General features: G+C 41.8%; 1 protein-coding gene across 1 annotated transcript in view; it reads left to right on the top strand.

Annotated features, from left to right (window-relative positions):
- Window positions 1–2,028: 2,028 nt before the first annotated feature.
- The window catches only part of Anos1 (anosmin 1), a 135,782-nt gene continuing 117,175 nt past the window's right edge, over window positions 2,029–20,635 (top strand). The window contains exons 1-2 of the mRNA XM_087203961.1: window positions 2,029–2,124; window positions 2,501–2,548. Coding sequence (XP_087060087.1) covers window positions 2,029–2,124; window positions 2,501–2,548 — 144 coding nt within the window. The remainder of the gene's footprint in view (window positions 2,125–2,500; window positions 2,549–20,635) is intronic.

Genomic DNA, 20,635 nt, shown 5'->3' with positions numbered 1-20,635 from the left:
TCCTCTGCCTTCTACTCCTGAGCAAGGGTCATGGTGCCTGTGTTGGGGCCGGGATCTGCTTCCGTGGAGCTGGCTCCACTCAGGGTAAACCTCTGTGTTTGCTGAGCTCCCTAATGCCTAATGCTGCACTGGAGGGCTCAAGTCCTATTTTTATTAAATGAATCAATCAATATGTGAAGAACACCGAGACATGGACAGTGACTCTTAACTAAGTGGTCAGATTTGGTACGTTTTTCCACTTTTCTGTGTTTTAAATTTTGTATTCTCTAATGGAAAAATCATAAGCAAAATAACAAATTAAAAAAAATAAGACCTCATAGACCCTTCCCAGGTGAGGTATTGAGTGTGGGCATCGTGTAGCTCTCTGGTCCTTGCTCTCAGCTTCTGCATTTTCTACTTTTTAATTTCCAGCCCTGCTTTGTGTGCTTCTTACCTCATTTATGACCACTCTTCAGTCTGCTGGCTGTCACGGTGGACTTTACGTTCATTACCAACTCAGTGGCTCCCTTCGTAACATGTCAAAGTGCACAGTGTGCTTTCCTTCTGGCCTCCTCACCGCTAGCACCTCATTCTGCGGTGATCAGGCCACGGCCACCCTGTGTCCCGCTTTGGCCTCTTCTCAATCGAATTCTTTCCTAGATCGAAACCCTTCCAAAAGTCACACATAGTTCATATATTTCCCCAGATTCAGTCCTCATTTGTCTGACCAATGAATAGATCGATCAGTCAATAGACAGACAGACAGACAGACAGATGAAGGGACCATGTGAGGTTGTGGACCTCAGTAGTGAGGTAGGTAAGCTGGATCTGTTTTGGCTAACATCCTAGGTATTTGTATGAATTATTGGGAGTTGAAGCTACAAAAGAGTTAGAGAGAGAGGCTGAAGAGCTGAAGTGTTAAGGTAGGACTCAGATCTTTGAGCCCAACGATCTTCACGTATAGGAGAAAGATTTCTAATCCTATACAGCTGAGATCTACTTAGAAATATTGTGAATCCTGTAACTCAAGTTGTATTATTGGGCAGAGAACATATTAAGATCCATTATTGAGAGAGGATGAGCAAAATATGGTGTGTGCATACAAAGGAATATAGAAGAATGAAGGACCCATATCTATTAAATATGGAGGAAGCAAAGTGCTGTACCATTTAGCTTAACAAAAAGCATTATTTTCATCAAAAGAAGCCAGAAACAAAAGACTACATGTTGCATAATTCCATTTATGTGAGATCCAGAATAGGTAAATCTATAGAGATAGATTGGTGGATTCCAAGGAAGTGGAGTGGAGAGAAATCGAGAGTGATTTCACATGATACAGGTTTCTTTCTGGGCTCATGGAAATGTTCTAATGTTAGATAGTGGTGATGGTTTCACAGCCTTGTGAATATACTAAAGTTGTTGAATTACATGGTTTAAATGAGTGGATTTTATGGTATGTGAATTATATCTCAATAAACCTGCTTATAAAAATATTTTTGAAAGCTGTGGTATGGGCTCAACTTTCTTTTCTCATAACTGCAAACACATGTACGACTACTCTATACACACAGATATCTTCAAATTAAAAGTTTAGAGATTCAAACCTAGAAAACGGGCCATTTTTTTCTCATCTCTGACCTCGAACTTTAAAGAACTCAGGGGCTTGGCATTTTACATGTTGGGTGATGGTTTCTACGAGCTTTCCCAAGCATTTCAGCTAGTGTAATCTGACTTCAAATATCACAACCAAAGGAAACACCATGTCCAAAATCTTACATGGGTGGAACAAGTTCATTACCAAGCATAGATTCTAATGTTCAGGTCAATAAATCATCATCATCATGTTTGAGTGAAGGTTAAACCATGCTAAATGGTTTTTGTATATAGCTGTAGTACACTGTTAGGCTCTTCATGTGGTATACAAATCATCTACTGACGCCTCTCAGAAAGATTCCCCATGGTGAAGTGTAACACAACTAGTTTCTTTTAGCTTTCCCAGTTACCTGATGCATGACATATTGCTGTTATACTTGTTTACTCATTGGTAACATGGGGCATGGGACTATTAATACACATCCAGTAAAAGAGGAGAGGCTTGTTGGCATTTGTGGTCTGATACCCAAGCTCAAACTCTTTGCAAATGGGGTGAGATCAAAATCCTCTAAGATGCTCAACTTGTCAATTTACCCAATCTGCTTACTATGGAATAAATGTCTAGAGTTCATTTTTCTGCGGGTGTATCTTTCCTGGCTCAGCACACCATGGACATTGGCTCAGTCCCCTTTCCCTTTTACAGCTTGGAATCTTTATTATTGGGTGCCTTTGTTTCCATCATGAAGTCAATGACAAAGCAGGCTTTACATTAGAATCATGTTTTCTATCTTAGGAAGAGAGAAACACATCAGTGTTGCAATATTGGGCTTTTGTTATGCAAATATTTTTAAAAATTGTGCACATACACGTGTGTGGTGTTCTACTACAGAATTATTTAATGGGTTGACCTTTCTTTTTCTTTTTGCAGAACAATGGTTCCCTGGTTTGGTGCCAGAATCACAAGCAATGTTCTAAGGTATGTCTCCTACAACTAACTGTGTTAAAATGGTTAACAACTTTAAATTTTGGAATATAGATTCACAGGAAGTTGCAAAGATGGTAGAGAGGATTCACTCATACCCAGTTTCCACTAGTGGTTGCATTTTCTGTAATTGTAAACAATATCAAGGGAACAAAGTATACTCTGCCTGTATATAATTGTATGATAGTTTATCACATGCATAGTCTATTAGTCCAGCCATCACTGCAGTGAAGATACAGGTATATATACTTCTGTATACTACTTTATTTTCTTTTTCTGTAATTTTTAATTCTTGTAATTTTTAATATAATTTTTAATTTTTGATTCTGTAATTTTTAATATTGTTAGGCCACAATATTTAATGAATTGTATTTATACCTACATTGTTTTGTATATTGTTTGCTTGGTTTATAGGAATTGCTGGTTAAATAACTTCATCATTTAAGCGGCAATTTCTTTTATGTTTTATGTTTTTATGTTTTGCTATGCACATACACATACTCTAAACTTTGTCATTAGACTCACCCATATGATTGCTAAAGTAAATTTCTTACACAGTTCTGGAACACTACAATTTTAAATATACACACACACACACACACACACACACACACACACACAGGATGATGCAGTGGTACTTTATCCAGTCTAAAATACACTATATACATGAATAAAGTTTACAAACCTTGCTGAGAATAATTAGAGCAACTTTGGGATCATAACAGTATTTACAAAGATCTATTTCATAGACATTACTATTAGGCATAAAATTGAGCATTATTTTATGACCAAAACTTAATTTAGGGGATATGTGATACATACTACTGAAGTATATTTGTGAAAAATATTTTTATGAAGAATATGTTTTTAGACACAGTCTAGACACATTATCTCAAAGTAAATGATTGTAGAATTTTTTAACCCACAAAACTTGCGTATAATGATGGATTCGCACAATGATGAGTGCCTTGTGCCACTCTACAACATGGGTGTTATTTAAAAACTGAACAGTATTTGGAAGTGAGTGAGTGAATGTGAAATACTTTGGTGAAGATAAACTTAGTCTTCTTTTTAGCAGTCCTGGGAATTAAACCCAGGGCCTCACACATGTTAGGCAAATGCTCTAACCATTGAACCACACTCCTATCCCATGACTGTGTGGGACTTGAGCAGAAATGAAATCCCTGGTTTCTGATCCATTCACTCTTTTAGGTAAAAGGCTAAGCATTTGCTCTGATGAGACATTTTCTAATAGTGATACATTGATTATTCTTCAACTTGAATTGTGGATAACTTATTTATTGCAGATGAGGTTTTGCAATATGTAGATTTCACACATACATGTATTGCACATGTACACTACACACAGTTTGCCACTAGGCTGACCAAATCTCATGAGCATTGTCTTGTTTGGGTTCCATTTGTATAGTTCGGTATTACGTGAATGATAATTTGTTATATCAGAATTGTTTCTTCTTTAGACCCAATTTTTTCCTTCGCCCACCAAGACATTAATTATTTTTTACAGACTTGAAGGTACTGTGAAAAGAGATGTTCATTTGTGATACTTTTAAACATTGCAATGAAAGAAAATTGCACTCCTGGGATCATAGATTGTTAAACCACACTTTGCAATGGAATGATGAAGTCTGAACTGAGTCTTTGAATTTCACAAGAAACGAAATCAATTCTGTTTTGCCTGAAAGCGCGCATCGATCAATAAGTCCTGGCTCATTCCATCAGAAATTTTGCTATGCCTTTTAAAGCTGACATAAACTTGCGAGTTGTGTTTTACTGGGGAGCCTTGGAGACCCCTGGGCAGGCATCTTACGTGTCGATGAAACTTTATCTCCTTTGAAAACCATTGCCCCTGGATATAAGTGTAGAAAATGACAGCATCCGTGTCTTTGGGGGTTCACGAAGCACTGCGTAGGTTTTTCCTCTTGTCCTTAAATCACTGAGGTTCATGGTGAGTGAGGGTAATTCCATTCATGGATAGGGAAATGGAGGCGTGGACATACTTGATGGTGGTCCTGCAATCACTGAGCAAGTCGGTGGGACATGCTAAGGTTTGAATCACTGTTCCCTACAGTAGCTTGCCTGTGGAGAAGCAACTTTAAATACCATTTTCTTTATCTTTATCTCTTTAAACATTTTTTTATTAATAGATGTTTACATGTGTCATGTGGAGTTGGGGCGTGTACACAGCACATCTTAATTCCTTTGTTCACCCCCTTCTCTCCCTCTTCACCCATCTCTTGATCCCCTTCCCATTTGACAAAGATCTGTCTCCCTGCTTCCTATCACCAAGTTTTGTTTTCCTCTTCGTTTATAATTTTGGTTTCTCCTGTAAGAGAAACCATGTGAGATTTAAGCATGTGTGTGCCTGATCTTATTCACCTAACGTTATGGTTTCAAGTTACATCCATTTTCCTACAAACGACTCGGGGGAGTTATCTTACATTATAGCACAGTAGCACTCCACTGTGTATGAGTACCACGTTTTCTTTATCCATTCATCTGTTCATGGGCAAGTGGGCTGCTACCAAGATTTGGCTGTTTTAAGTTATGCTGCTATAAACATGGGTGTGCATGGGGCACTGAAATATGATGGCTTTAACTCTTTTGAGAAGATATCTAGAAGGGGAATGGCTGGGTGAAATGGAATTTCCAGTTTTAGTGCTTTGAGGAATCTCCATACTGACCTCATAGTGCTTGTACTCATTCACCTTCCCACCAACAGGGTAGAAAGCACCCCCCGCCCCAGCCTCACCAGCGTTTGTATCATTATTTGATTTCTTGATGATTGCTATTCTTTCTGCCATTAGATGGAATCTCGTGTTGTTTTAACCTGCATTTCTCTATTGGCCAGCAGTGTTGAGAAGAAAAGCCGACAAAGCATAACCCATTTTCTACCTGTGTGACTTGGTACCGTTACTTGTTATTCACTGGGAAAATCTGCTCTTTTTCCTGTGCTGGGCTCCACGTAATAGAATCAGCACCACATCCTCACCACACCCCTGCCTCACTGAACCACTGATACTAGAGCAGAGCAACTTAGTGTCCTGCTCTGGTTGAGGCAGGCTGTTGCCCCCATGGTGGGCACTTTTCTGCCTGGAGATATTTCCTGGTGGGTAGAGACATTTTTGGTTGCCACAAGTGAGACTGGGAAGTCATGACATTTAGTGAGTTGAGGGGAGAGATGCTGATAAACAGCCTGTGAGGCACAGGAACAAACTGCACCCAGCTCTCAATGGCAGTGGTCCCAAGTCTCAGAAGTCCTAGCCTGCACGTGTCAGGGTTATGCAAGACATTAAGATTGCCGTCCTATTGCACGAAGGAAAATTAGGGTCAAGTTTGCTGACCACATGGCATTTGTCCAGCACCTCATCAGGGGCTCACTACAATTTAAATGCTCATCAGACACCTTCTACCATAGTTGCGAAAGATTGCCCTTGGCCCCTGAATCTTGTCTCTCCTCTTCCCGACTAACTAAACCTAACTAAACTGCTAACTAAAACCTAATTCTTCACCTGAGTGAGCATATCAAGTGACACATCTATGTTTCCACAAGCTCCCTTGTTGCCAAATGTAACCATGGAACCAATTTCTAGCCCATTAAATGCAATATAGAATTATTGGAAAAGGGTTCTGAAATGCCTCTTTAAAAGAAATATCTAGCTAGAAACATATTTATTTGCCTTATTGTCTCTTTTCTGCATACCAATGGTGGGGCTTCAAGCAGCCCTCTTGGACCATGCGGTACTCTGGAGGGTGACTTCGCTGTAGTCCATCTATCCATCTTTCTATTTTCTGTCCACATAACTGTCATCTCTAAATATCTCTGTGTGTCTTTCTCTGTTAGTGTCTGTGTATCTGTCGATCATCAATCTGTCCATTGGATTACTCCTTCAGAATCTGTGGAGGGGAAATACAATTGATACTTCTTCCATGAATTTTGCACCTTTTCATAATCTAGACAGCACTTGCATTCATCTGTCATCTATCAATATGTCTGCCTTATCTTTTTGTCATCTTATCATCTCTGACATCTATTTATTATCTATGTATCATCTATCAATATATCTAACTCTTTTTATTACCTGCCAGCTTCCATCTTTATCTTTTATTGTCTCATCTATCTGTTATGTATCTATGTATCTATATATGTATCTGTCTATCCATCCAGACACCCAAAAGTTAAAGGAAGAAAGGTTTATTTGGCTCACAGTTTGTAGAGGTTTCAGTTCATCATTGGCTGGCTCCAAGGCAGGGTGGCATGGCAGCGGGGCATCGCAGAGGAGAAACAGTCCATGGCAGGCAGAAGGCGGCAAAAGCAAGCAAGTGACCAGCAGCTCTCTGTCTCATATCTTATCCAGGCTACTTGCCTTAGAGCTGGTAGCCCTCACACCCTTAATCTTAGAGCCCTTGATCCTAGCACTGCACCATGAATCAATCCCAAAGTCCCACAGGTTAGATACAGCCAGCTCTAAAAAGGCCCACCTATGACCACATAAGGCTTTAGGAGGACATCTGGACACAAGCCATAGTACTTTTCATGACATTATTCAAGTCTTGACAGGTCTGGGGTACAGACCTGAAAATCGTGTTTTCACTTCACAACTTTAAGTTTAGGCTCCCAGTTACCCATCACAGTCTCCGCCGTGACAGCAGCACCCACGTGACACCCCACCATTTCACAAGAGCAAGAGTGCTCATCCGTCCTGCTGTCCCTCCTGGGGCTGGTATCCTCCTCACTTGGCTTCTGTTCCCATTTGGTTTTGAGTTTGTGTGTTGAAATGCGAGAATTTAGGGCCCAATCTTGGTGCTTTGGTGTGCTGCTTTGATCTCCATGGGAGTTTGGTTCTTACAAGGGTTATGGCTTCAAACCCTTTGTCATTCTTCAGGTTTCTTCGAGGCCAAATTTAGGGATGAGGGAGACTGATTTTGCTTGTATGAACATCTGGATGGATTCATTTGACATCTGTGAAATATGTTGCATGAGGGTCAAACCTCTGCACCATAATTGAGTTTGACTGTGGAAGGTTTTGTTTCATATTAGATGCTTTCCATGACTTATGTGATAATAAATGCATAAAGCCCAAGGAAAGCATGAATTAGAAGCAAGAAGAAAACATAGGCATACACAGAAACACATTGAATGCCCACATACCCAATAATTCAAGTTGAATATCTTTTGTTTGCCATTCTGGTAAACCATGGATCAAAACTGTAGGTGTTGGATCCACTTCACACCTATTGTAATCCTTATTCTTACAGTATCCCCTGGCTTTGCTTTTATTTTTTAATATTTTTGTGGTGCTAGAGGTGGAAGGTGAGCACTATACCATTGAGCTACATCCCAGGCCCTCCCTTGACTTTATAAATGATAAATTTGCAAATTCTCTTATCTAACGTATCAGTGTCTCTTCTTCTTCTTTTTTATTTTTTATTTTTTTTAGCTATTTCACAGTTAAAGTCACCTTCAACAATGGCTGTCAGGAGATGTGCAGGCTCAGGTCATTCAAAGAGCTGGCTCCCTGTAGAAAACTTCTCAAGTGGGATATAATAAATTCCCTTTTATACTGTATTCTTATATTATTATTTCTGCAAGTCAAGGCCATGTCTTTATTTCTTAGGAGAAAATAAATATGATGTGATAACATCAAAGGAGAGAAATATTTTATTATTTCCTTAAGCTAGGGGTGGACTGAAGAATTTTTATGGAATGCATACAGAAAGACATTATGGGGTCATGTGATCTTTCAACTAGTTTTCTCTAGAAAAAGCCATCAATTCAATATTATATTAGCATGATTAGTAAGGATTGTTAACTATAAATTTCTTGAACATACTATGACACACACACACACAAAGACACAATATTAAGTAGCCCAATGACCTTTATGTTAACCTTGCTCTGTTCTGCTTATCAAAAGGTGAAGTGTGTTTTAAGCAGTTGAAATGACCAGTAAACCTAAATTAGAGCTGGATTTGTAACATTGTCTACAAATGATGCAACCAGGGCTACTCTACAGAAGCATTAAGATGGATATCATCTCTGGCAGGAAGGCAGAAACAAAGTAAAAGAAAGAGAAGAAAAAATGTGAGAGAATGTGAAACAGACCCCTCACCCCCATGAACTTCCAGGTAGGATAGCTAAATAAATAAATAATCTCAAATTACCATTTCGTGAATGGCAGAGAAAGTGTTGGGATTTGAGAGTAACTTCTGAAGGCTTCCAGCAGAGTGTCTCTTAGTGATAATGTGGGTGCGTGGAGGAGTTAGAGTCCAACAATTAGGGGTCCTCCATTCTCATCTGATTGTCTAAGGCCCCTGGAAAGCCAGCTCACAGTTTTAGTTGGAGCCTCTGGCAGGAGGGACAGCCTGAGCATAGATTTGCTTCTCCTGACCACTGTCATTCTTAAACCAAGTGTTTTCTGCATTCATGCTGAGAACTTTTACCAAACATGCTAATGTGCATGGGGGAGGGGGCGGGGGAGTGGGTGGATTTAGCCTACAGAAACTGGAACATTCCAGGTAATTTTAGCTTCAAAACTAGTCTGTCTACTAAAAGAACATGCAAAGATCCCTGCTACACGGGTAGCCCACCATATTTAAAACAAAGAATGGTTTCTTATTTAGATTTAAATCCAATCTGTGACAAGTTAATAGGGCAATGTGTTTCTGATTTTCCATGTCAATTTTACGGGTGTGAAAGATTCTTCCACCTGCTATAAACTTCAAAGGAGGGACATGTGGAAGGAAAAAAGCGGCCCTGTGTAAGTCTCAACTCTTATTCTGTCCTAATCTCTTATTATTCATATCTCTTCCCATCTGATGAAAGAAGATGCCAAGGAAATCTCTTATTTGGTTCACAATTGGACAAGGGTTCCTTAAAGCTGGCTGTAGAAAGGGAATCTGTTTGGAACATACGAAAACTGTCTCAGTCAAGCTGCATTACACGGTGATTATAGCGAGGCAGATGTTTTGCAGTTGTAATGTATTTATCAGAAGGCTTGCTGAGCATGGATAAGCACTGGTTGTTTGATGATGCTGGAGTTTGGAAGGGCCATGGCAAAGAAACCAAAACCAAAACAAAACACTAATCCTGGTTGAAGTTTGGGGGCTGCTATGTTTGAGAAAAGAGACAGCATTGGATTTCCATAGCTGGGTAGGTCAGAATTTGAGGGCACTGAACATGAGGACTTACTAGGTACCCGTTCTTTGGCCATCATAGTCCAAAGAGTCTCTACTGGAGTGAAGTCTCTTAATTTAAGTGGGTCAGCATTCACTTTTCTATATTCATATTAGCTCCATCCCACGTGGAACCCTTGGCTAAAGTCTAGCACCATGCCTCAATCACATACAAGCATTTGTCTTGGGAAACCTAATTTGTGGTTGTGCATAATTTCCCTTGGAAACTTTTTGTTTTTCTATAGAAATTAAAATATAGTCTTTACAGAAAAATAAATCAAAGTTTTAATTTTGCTTTTATTAGCTGGATGAAGATGGCTACTCTCTTGCTATCTAATTTGCCTGGATGTGGACTAATGACCCAAAAGTAAAACAATTTGCCTTACTCAGAATTTCTTACCTTTTATCCACCGAATGAGGCAGAGCCTGACTCAGTTCATAATTAACAACATTCAGCTACTTCAGCACATTTTATATTTATTTTGCAGCTAGATGAGCTTAGACCGCTTCCTTTGGGATTTGTTGCTCAAAGCATGATGTTTTGTGGCTAATCTGAGGTGGTGTGTGTGTGCGTGTGTGTGCATAATGGCTAAGCTGGACATTTATGCTCCTTTGTGGGTGTACAATTATGGAGGTTGATCTTTTTGTTTTCTTCTGGGTTGGAAGAGAAAATCATTTCTCTTAAGGGGAACTTTGGTCACTCACACACTCCCCGTGTCTCCCTTGCTGAGTCTGTGCACAAGGAAAACTGCCTTTCTATTCGGACAAATATCTGTGCTAGAACTGTTAGTGTTACAGTGAGTGTCACAACTGACACAACTTTGCTAGCTAAGAAATGCCGGTGAGGTAACCATAAAGCTGACGATGTAGTGATAACACGGCCACCACATTATTGGGACCTGCAAGGAGAATGTCAAACTCATCGTATCCTTGTAGTGCCAAAGCCATTGGAGAGAAGCAATATTTACCCCTGCCTGATGGACGCATCCTTTCAGAAGGTCTACACCGTATGCCTCGGTTACAGAACTAAACTGTGGTCCTCACTCGCAGTCCTCTTTTAGTCTTGGATTTATGCTGCTGCAACATGATGTGGTCTGGGGGTCACCTGAGGGACTTGTTCCATGCCATTTTTAAGTGGAAACTTAACTTCTGTCACATTATCAGTATTTATTCCACCTCCCTGAGAAATTGGCTGATTTTGTTTTCAACCCACAGATTCTGTGGATTGTGTAATTCATGGTGTTTTCTTGTTAGAGCTGGCTGTTAAAAAAAACTATAAGATAAATAAAACACCTCATCTTTTTTTTTTTGTACCGGGGACTGAACTCAGGACCTTGCACTCGAGGGGCAGGTACGGCACCACTGAGCTAAATCCCCAGCCCCAACACTCCATCTTTAATGATTGCACTGACATGGATCATATGCATCTGGGGAACTGGTCTTACCCCTGACTCCATGTATTTCATTATTTCCTCCCAGTCTTTACTTCCCTTTATCTCGTTTTTCTCACTTCCTGAAGCCTGGCCCTCTGGCTGTATGCTATGGAGCCTTGCAAATGGTTTTGAATGCTTCTGACAGTGAGAAAGCCCATGGATAAATAAAGACACGAGCCCATAAGGTAATAAATAACTGAATTGGTGCCCTATTGTGGCACAAACCTGCCGGCTGAGTGGTTCCATTTCTTGAACTCTTTTATCCATGGGTAAAACGTTTTAGTCGAATAATTCATGGATAAATGAGATGAAGTGATGGTCCATCTCTGTTTGCACCAGAGGTCTCTTCACTGGGAAGCCATGATTCCTGAGCTAACAACTTGATAGAAAGCACAGTGGCAGCATCTTGTCAGCTGAGGAATGGCGGTGACTGGGTGAGACAGAGAAGAGAGACCAAGTCCAGTCGTGGAAGCCAGGAGCTCAGGGTAGGCGGAGTGGATGGGAAATGAGGTAAGTTGGACAGAGGTAAAGAGCTTTTGTTCCTGAGGGCCACTGGAGCGAAAGGGGTTTGGCCCTGTCTTTGCAGAGCCCAAGGCATAAATAGCAGAGGTCAAAGAATAGTCTTTAAAACTGCACAATAAAGAAAGAACTTCTCTCAGTCGAGTCCTTTCAGAGCACAGCTACCAATGTGAGCAAGTTCATTTTCCATTTGTGTGTGGGGAAAAATGACTTAAATGTGTACTTTATAAAGGCCTTTCTCTCCCTCTTTCTTTCTTTCTTTCTTTCTTTCTTTCTTTCTTTCTTTCTTTCTTTCTTTCTTTCTTTCCTCTCTCTAATTCTCTCCATTGTCAATGATAGTAAATGTTTACATTGATTTCTATGAAGGACCTTCTCTTAGTGTGCTTGAGGTTACGGGAGTCCAAGCCCAACGTTTTAAGCATAGAGAGATAAATACTGATGAACTGGGTTCCAACTTCTTTACAATGGAGACCCCACTCATTCGACACAGTGGGGATGGCGAAGCGACTTTCCCGACGCTGCCAGCACAATTGATGTCACTGTGTATATTCACACGTGACACAGGTTGGGGGGAAATGCTGAGTTTAATAGCAGCACTTTGCTAGTAGTTAGAAAAATGGGACCCTGTGACATTTTCAGTGAATGCATTGCAAGTGACTGATTCTGCCGTAGTTTCCACTGGAGGAGGCCGTGCCCGGCACTAAGCAAGCAGAGGTCATTTTAGAAGTGTCACGGAGTTGCAGATGCGCCCTGATTCAGCCTTTTGCAGGCTGTTCTGGGGTGCCCGGATGGGAGCTTGTGGAGAAGAAAGGGCGGCGGGGCTCTTCCTGGGGACGTGGCATTTCTTGGTTCCGCCTGCTGATGAAGGTCCAGCTTTGATGGCTGGGCGGCTTGGAGTTCTCACAGCAAACGGTTGAACTTGGTCAGTTGCAGATGAATGCACCATGTTTCCCAAGAGAAACTTGACAATGGCTTCTCGACTATTAAGCTGTGAAGATTCGTGCTTTGGCGTTTGGGGGGTGTGTGTGTTCAGCAACTTTTCCTTGGGGAATGGCGTGGGGGAGGGCTGCGAGATTTGCCTTTTTACATCCAACTGTATGCACATTTTCCCTTTTTGTACGAGGAAATAATGCCTGCACTGAGGGTAACCCTCCCCTCCTTCTAAATCCTTCCACAAAAAGATACTTATTAAGGCTGGTATTCTGAAGCCCTAAATGCTTCTTTAACTTTGCTTTATCTGCTTCACTGAACACAATGTACCAAGTCCGGGGAATTCACATTACGGCCGCACGCACTCCGCTCTATTCTCTGGGGCTCTTTGGACACAGAAATAATCCTTTCCTAGAGTCTTTTGAGAATGCAACTGAATTATGCAGCCTAATCAACTGTAAATCTTAGCCGTCTTGAAAGTATGGGCTGAAGCAGCTTAGAAAGTCCTCCGAATGCCAGGAAGGCTTGTTACTTAAGGCAGGTGGCAGGACCAACACGGGGGCAGATTTAACACAAATGCAATGGTTTGCTGTATTTTAATGCTTCAGGCTGCTGCCTGGCCCTGCACATCCTGAGTGTGTATCTGTAGTTTGTTTCTCTGTCCTTTGGAGACAGAAAGGGAGGCAGTGAACTTCTTAGAACTTTTGTCTTGCCCCTGATAATGACGATTGTAAGGAGGGGTGGGCTGCAGAGAGCCACATTTTCTGCGTGACTCCTGAATCATTTTCACTCAGTCTGATATGTCTGGCAGGGATAAGTCACGTGGGTTGGGAGAGTGACATCTCCATGACTTGGTGTGGCACTGGGCTGAAGTCCCTCATGCTGTAACCTTAGCTGTCGTTCTTCCGGGAGCCGGGGAACTTGATAGAACACAGGCAAGGCTACTTTGCTCTTTCACCTTGCATGTTGATAGCCGCGAGGGATTTTCGCAGCGTGAACCTAAGGAGTAGAATTGAAACCTCTCCTGCACTCAACTGTAATCTGCACAAACGGGGCAGCAGCAGCAAGATCTGACTGTGCATGGCAGAGCATGAACTCCTTTCAGCCAGTGAAATACCTCTTCCTCACTTGACTTCCTCTCCATATTTCTCCATTAACAACACACGCAAACCATTGTGATCCTTAACAGCCATTGCTGATCACTGGGGCACCTCTGTGATCCCAGCACTCTGGGAGGTTAAGTCAGGAGGATCATAAGTTCGAGCCCAGCTTGGGCAACTTAGTGACATACTAAGTCCTTGCCTCAAAAAAACCCCCCAAACCAAACAACCCCCTCAAATGAAGATCCTGTTGTTTTACTCATCTTTCCATCATTATGACAAAATACTTGAGATGACTAACTTATAAGGGGGAAAGGTTTATTTAGGCTCATGGTGTCAGCCCATGGTTGGCTGGCTCCAAGGCAGAAACTGGATGGTAGATGGGCATGGAGGAGGAAAATGTACTGGACTCATGGCAGCCAGGAAGGAGGAGAGAGGAGTGGAGGGGAGAGGAGAAGCAGAGAGGAGAGGAGTTGGGAACAAGATCATATCCTTCCAGACCCCTGCCTCGTGACCAGATTTCAACCGTGACCTATCTCTACTCAGGGCCCTTGCTCCTAACAGCACAATCATTGCATTCCTCTGATTATGAAACACAAACACTTGACTTATGACACAAATGACACAAATTCATCCTAAGTTGAAACTGTCATTAAGTTGAAAACTCGTTGATACACCCAGTCTACTGAGCATTATAGCATGGTTTCTACTGAGCGGGTATTACTTTTCACCACCAAAAAATTGAAAAAAATGCAAGTCTAATCCTTGTAAGCCAGGGACTTTCTGTAGTTCATAAATTAATCAGTCACAACTTCTCTGCTCTAGGGAGTCTGATTTTGGGCATGTGATTTTGCTTTCTTTGCCTTACTATTCTCATCTACAAAAAGAACTAGGATGATAATTATTGTGGCCCCATTATGCTTTTTTAAAATGAAATTTCTATGGCTTTAATGAATCTCATGTGTCTACAATAGCACCTGCTACACAGCATGTATTAACTTTGTGCTTGTTACAGTTATTTATCTGTTGCTCTATTCACCACACACATACACACACCATTTTCTATGAAATTCACCAAAAGACAGGTTTATGTTTTTCCTTCTTTGCATGTTTCCCTGTCCTTATATGTGGTGACTCCAGGGCCACTTTTTGAGTCTCTCTAGTATGCTAGGAAGAAACTGGATTCATATTCACTGTCTCTTCACCTTTTTCTTCTTTATATATCCTTCCAGGTACACCCTAAGATACTTGATATGTACAGCTTTCATCTTATCTCCCTTGTTTGTGGAAGGTTTGCTTCAGTGAGGTGGTGGGGCATAAGGAGTAGATTGAATGTAAAATTAGGCATCTGAATCAGAATTCTTAAATTCTGCATTCTAACAAGTACTTTTTGATGCACACGGTTCTTTCAGTTCCATATTCTACCTTAGTGGTAATTCAACACTTTTATTACTTTTAGATTCCTCCCCAGATATGTTGATAGCAATGTAGGTTTGTTCCTCACTTATGATCTTAATGTCTTACACTTGGTTGGGATGTATAGTTTGCAAAGAGTTGTCACATAAATTAGTACCATCTGCTTTTAGAACATCTCTCTGTGATGAGAAAGGAATGCATTAACTTTCTTTGGCTTTCTTCATGGCAGACACAACGTAGAGTGGCCTTCTCCAAGTCCCCAGGGTAATGAGATGGAAGGATGGTGGGATGGAGTCCAGTGTCATTGGTAGCACTGAAAACTGGATTTTAGGAGAGCCTGGAAGACAAAAAAGTAGTTGCACATCAGTTCAGAAACACATAGGAAAGGAGAGATTTGATTTTGGATATGGTTTCCTATCATTTTGGCAGTGTGGCTCTGAACAAAAGGGGATAAAGAACGATGAATGTTTGTGGAGGCTGAACAATATTTCAAACAACAGATTTAGCTATATTCCTTTGAATGTATATAAATTAATGTTCATCTTTGTATTTTTTTAGTTTGCATTGATAGTGCCTTTCTTTGTAGTGTATGGAATTGCTAATGACTAGACTGGTGTAGGGGGAAGAAAAAATGTTTCCTTTACTCTCTTAGAGTCTATTGTTAGGGCCTATGAATTAAACTAGCAAAACATACTTAAAGGAGAAAAGACATACAAATTGCATTTGATATTTTCATCTGATCAAGGTCATCACCAAAAAGAAGTAAGAGCCCGGGAAATTAGGTGGATTGGGAAGCTTGTATACCATCTTAAGAAAGGGCAATTTGTTTTGAAGAACCATCTCAATAGACGAAAGAATATGGGCTCTTTGGGGGTGGTGAGGTTGGGGGACGTGCCTGGGAAGTATACGGTACAGAGGGTTTTAAAAATGAGGTTTGCTATAAAGAGAAGTTACTTTCCCTTCCTGATATTGGAGAGGGGGATACATTTTCAAATGGAAATTGATAACACTTTTGCCAAAGGGAAAGTTGGTGTTCTGCTTTTAGGTAGAAAATGGGAGGACAGAGAGCTCTTCCCGCATTTACTCCTTCTCAGTTGCTTTCAGCTCAAGATGATCCTGATACAAAAGTGGCCTATTTGGACTGGCATATTCTGGACCATTAGTAACCCACTCATACATGATGTTATTTTGTTAGGGTTTGTAATAGTTTGGATCTGAGGCATCCTCTGAAGGCCTCTGTACTGAAGGGTTGATCAGCAGTCTGTGGCACTGTTGGGAGGCGGTGGAAACTTTAAGATGTGGGGCCCAGTGGAAGCAAGTGAGGTCACTGAGGGCTTGGGCCTGAACTGGGCCCTCTTCTCCCTCTTTTTGCTTCTTGGCTCCCATGAAGTGAGCACTTTTGTTCTTCCATGAGCTGTGACATGATGTACTGGCTCACCATATGTTTCGTTTAGTTTCCTCTCATCGCTGAGACAAAATACCTGATACCCAAAGTTAGAGGAAAGGTGTATTTAACTCACCGTTTGTAGAAGTTTCAGTCCATAATCAGCTGGCTCCAAGGCAAAGTTGTATTATGGAGGAGAACAGTTCATGGCCGGCAAAGGGTAGCAAAGCAACAAGGGACCTGAACAGCATCTCTCTGCCCCTTTTATCTTATTCAGGCTAAGATGGGTAGCATTGACACCCTTAGTCCTAGTGCCCTTGAGGCTAGCATTGCACCAGGAATCAATTCCAGCATCACACACTTTAGAACCAACCGTCTCCAGCCACCTATGACCACTTGAGGCCGGGCAGGGGGTGGGGTGGGTTGTGGCTGGGCATCTAGACACAAACTGTAAGGCCATGGGCCAAAAGCAGCAGAGTCAAATGACCATGGACTAGAACCTCTGAAACTCTATGCCACAGTGAACCTTTTCTCTTTATGACTTGATTGCTTCAGACATTTGCTATAGTGGTGGAAGGCTAAATAGTCCAGTGCTCAAGGCCAGTATGAGAAAATTGAGGGCAGAGCAGATGTATTCTGGACACGAGCTGAGTGTAGTGCTGCCAACAAGGTAGGTAAAGTGGGCCAGTGTCTCAGCCAGGTACAGTGGCGCGTGCCTGTAATCTCAGGACTTGGGAGGCTGAGCCAGGAGGATTGCCGGGAGTTAGGGTTCAGCCTGGGCTACACAGTGAGATCAAGGGCAGCCCAAACTACGTAGTGAAACCCTACCTCTAAAGTAAATAAATAACACACAAAATAAATAAAATGGTCCAGTGAGTAGTACAAAATAGGGACGATGACCACAGTAGTTTACGGTTCAGACTGATTCCTTGATTAATTAATTATTTTCATCTAATTAGCAATTCTAAAACTTTACTTCACCAAGAAAACAATTCTTATCCAAAAGTATCCTCATTTACAATTTTATTATTCTAGTAGCCAAAAGGAAGTATAATTTGGATATCTATCAGTGAAGTGTGGTAAAGAAATCTACTGTTTCACAGTTCTAGTTTCTTCCTACTAAGTGGCTCTTCTTTTGGTAGGGAAGTAATTTTCAATCTTATTTTTCAGTGTGGTCCTAAAACCTCATAACAGGGCTGTGGTATGATGCCGTAGTCTAGCGCTTGCCTAGTATTCACAGAGTCCTGGGTTAGAATCCCAGCATTGCAAAAACCACTTCCCCCCAAGCACATAACATAACTTTAGCATTTTTACTAATTTTTAACTGTACAGTCCAGTCATTTTTATAGTGACACTGTTGTGTAGTGGCTCTCTGGAGTCTTTCCATCCTGCAATACTGAAACTATGCTCCGTAAATAACAGCTCCCCACGTACTCCTTGTTCAGTCCCTGCTAGCCACCACTCCACTTTCTTATCCTATGAGTTTGACCACAGAAGTATCACTTTTGAAGAATGAGACAATTTTTGTGCAAAAAAATAACTAAAAGTGAGGATTACAAATAATTTAGAAGATCTGCAGAGACTTAAGGATCTCAGTATACCTACTTAATATACAGTCAGTCTTATAAAGAAGATAAAATATAGTATTTTTCCTTTGGAGTGCTGGGGATTGAACCCCGCGCCTCACACATGTTAAGCATGCGTTCTACCACTGAGCTACATCCTCAGCCTCTAAAATGTAACTTTTAAAAAATCTTTATAATGTATATGATTACTTTTCCTCCCTCCCTCCCTTGCCTCCTTCCTTTCCTCCCCCTTTCTCTCCGTGTGTCTGTCCCTGCCTCCCTTTCTCTCTCTCTGTCTCTCTCTCTTTCCCCCCTCTCTACTCAGTTTCAAGGATCAAACCCAGTGCTTCTCACATGTTAGAAACACCCAGCCCCATCCCACTATTGAATTTCTTAAAATAGTAAGTTTGGAGCCAAATAAATGATGTCTGAAGATGCTTATTTTGTTTAATATTACCAGGCACATCATTAAGCTTTTCCTTTTGTAATGGGGAATTTACCCAGGGCTTTTGGGCTGAGCTGCATGTCCAGCCATTTGTTTGTTGTTTGTTTTTACTTTGAGTCAGGGTCTTGTTAAGTTGCCCCAGTGAGGCTTGGGCTTGCAATTTTTCTGCCTCCGCCTGTCACAGTGTTGGGATTACAGGTGTGCCCCACCAGGCCTGGATTCATTAAGCTTTTGATAAAATATCATGTAGAAAATGTCCTGAACCTCACTTTACTGCTTCTCATACAGCTACAACTTGACATTTCTGCTAATTTTGAGGTGGAGGAAAGGAGGACTGGCAGAAACCTGGAGAGCCGCTTTAAAATTTCTGCTCAGTTACCACACTCATCACTTCTTCTCTCCTTCCATTGGCCAGGCAGGCCACAGAGCCACGGGTGACACCGTCAGCAAGGAGAGCTCGTGTCCTGTTCCGGGGAGGGCGGAAATATGTAGCATGCAGTCTACCACACTAGCAAGATCTCTGATGAGGATGAGCGGTTTTATTCATTACCTGTCTTTTTAGGCTTGCTAAGAGCAGTAGCAGTGGGACATGTTTTAAATCATGCATGTGCTCCAAATCTGAAATAAAATCTAACGCACAGGAAAAGTGGTTGACGCCTCACGCCCAAGTGATCGCCCCTTATCTGCACACACTGGAAACACTATTTTCTGTGTCATGAGCCTGTAGCTTTCCCGGAGTAGGGCTCCCCCTGGGAGTGGGCAGAGCGATGGAGTGTTTTGTTTGAAGACGAGGGTGATGTTTATACAATATACACTCTATGCCTCGTACTCTGGTAGAAAGAATTCTTCTTCCAGACATGATTTGAAATTATCTCACGTGCTGTTCTGCCTCATGCTTGGCTTTATCCTTGGGCGCAGCCAGGAGCCTTCTGACTTCGGCTACCTCTGCCCCATTTTTTTCCCATCATAGGAATTTTGCAGAGATGCACATGTGAGGTTTGCACTCTACATGAATCCTCTAGATCGTGTCTGGGGTTATTTATCTGGCATTTATTACCTGTTTACCATTACAGATCACACATTACTGTGGTCCTGTCACAGAACACGACGATGCGTGGATGCACACCCACCTCTGTGGGCCACGTGTCTGCACCAGCTCTTCAGACCTTAAAACGCAGACCTTGGGGATGCTGCTCAGATGCAGACTTCAACTCCACAGACCCGGGAGGGGCTCTAGGTCTGCCATTTCCAGTGCAGTCCCAGCCGTGTGCCATGGCCCTCGCTTTGAGTAGCAGTCAGTCTCACCAGCAAGCTGGGGGTGTGGAGAGCGGGTCCCCTCTGGAGGCACATTGCTAATGAGCACATCCTGTCACACCGCCGTGAAATTTCCACGCTCCTAAGCATGGCCACTTTTGTTTATTTATTTTTCCTCCTAATGGAAATTATTCTACACCCCAAGCTATGCTTTTTAAAAAAAGTTGCATCATAAACTAAAATTCATTCAGATAAGCTGAGTTCCAGGATCTTTTAAAGATAGAGATATTACGTGTAAAACATGAATTTCTTTCCTGTTGGACACTTCAATGCTAAAACATTAAATACTAAGTCTCTACTCACTCTTTCCAGCTCCTGACAATCATCTTTGTACTTTCTGTCCCTGTGGATTTGACTACTCGGGGAGCCTCACATAGGGGGACTCATACAGAGTCTGGCCTTTACTGTCTGGCTTATTTCACTTAGAATGCTGCAGTCTTTCAGGCCAAGGTTCATTAGTCACCATTATTATTGCTTGCTTTGAATTGTTGAAGTGGAGATTGGCAGAGCCGTGCCATCCTTTAGCTGAATAACTGCATGTAGGAGCCATGCTTTTGGAATTACTTCTCCACCGGAAAAGCCCCCCACCCTCCACACCCAGTAGATGTCTGAGGGTTGCTTTTGGTCATTGGAGTTGTTTGCCTTGCTGTCTTTCGGGGATTGTCCAGGTCGGGCTGTTTTCCGTCCAGATTACATGACCCATGGAGTGTGCGTGCTCTCGTCTGCGGGTGAGTTTCCATCATGCTCCTTTTGTCCTCGCGGTGTAGCTAAGTCTTCA

This window comes from Heterocephalus glaber, unplaced genomic scaffold (assembly GCF_053883595.1).
Source record: "Heterocephalus glaber isolate CG9 unplaced genomic scaffold, H.glaber_assembly_v1.0 deba00001817, whole genome shotgun sequence".
Taxonomy (NCBI): domain Eukaryota; kingdom Metazoa; phylum Chordata; class Mammalia; order Rodentia; family Bathyergidae; genus Heterocephalus; species Heterocephalus glaber.
The sequence above is the reverse complement of the archived record's forward strand: the minus strand, read 5'-3'. Positions and strand labels throughout refer to the sequence as shown.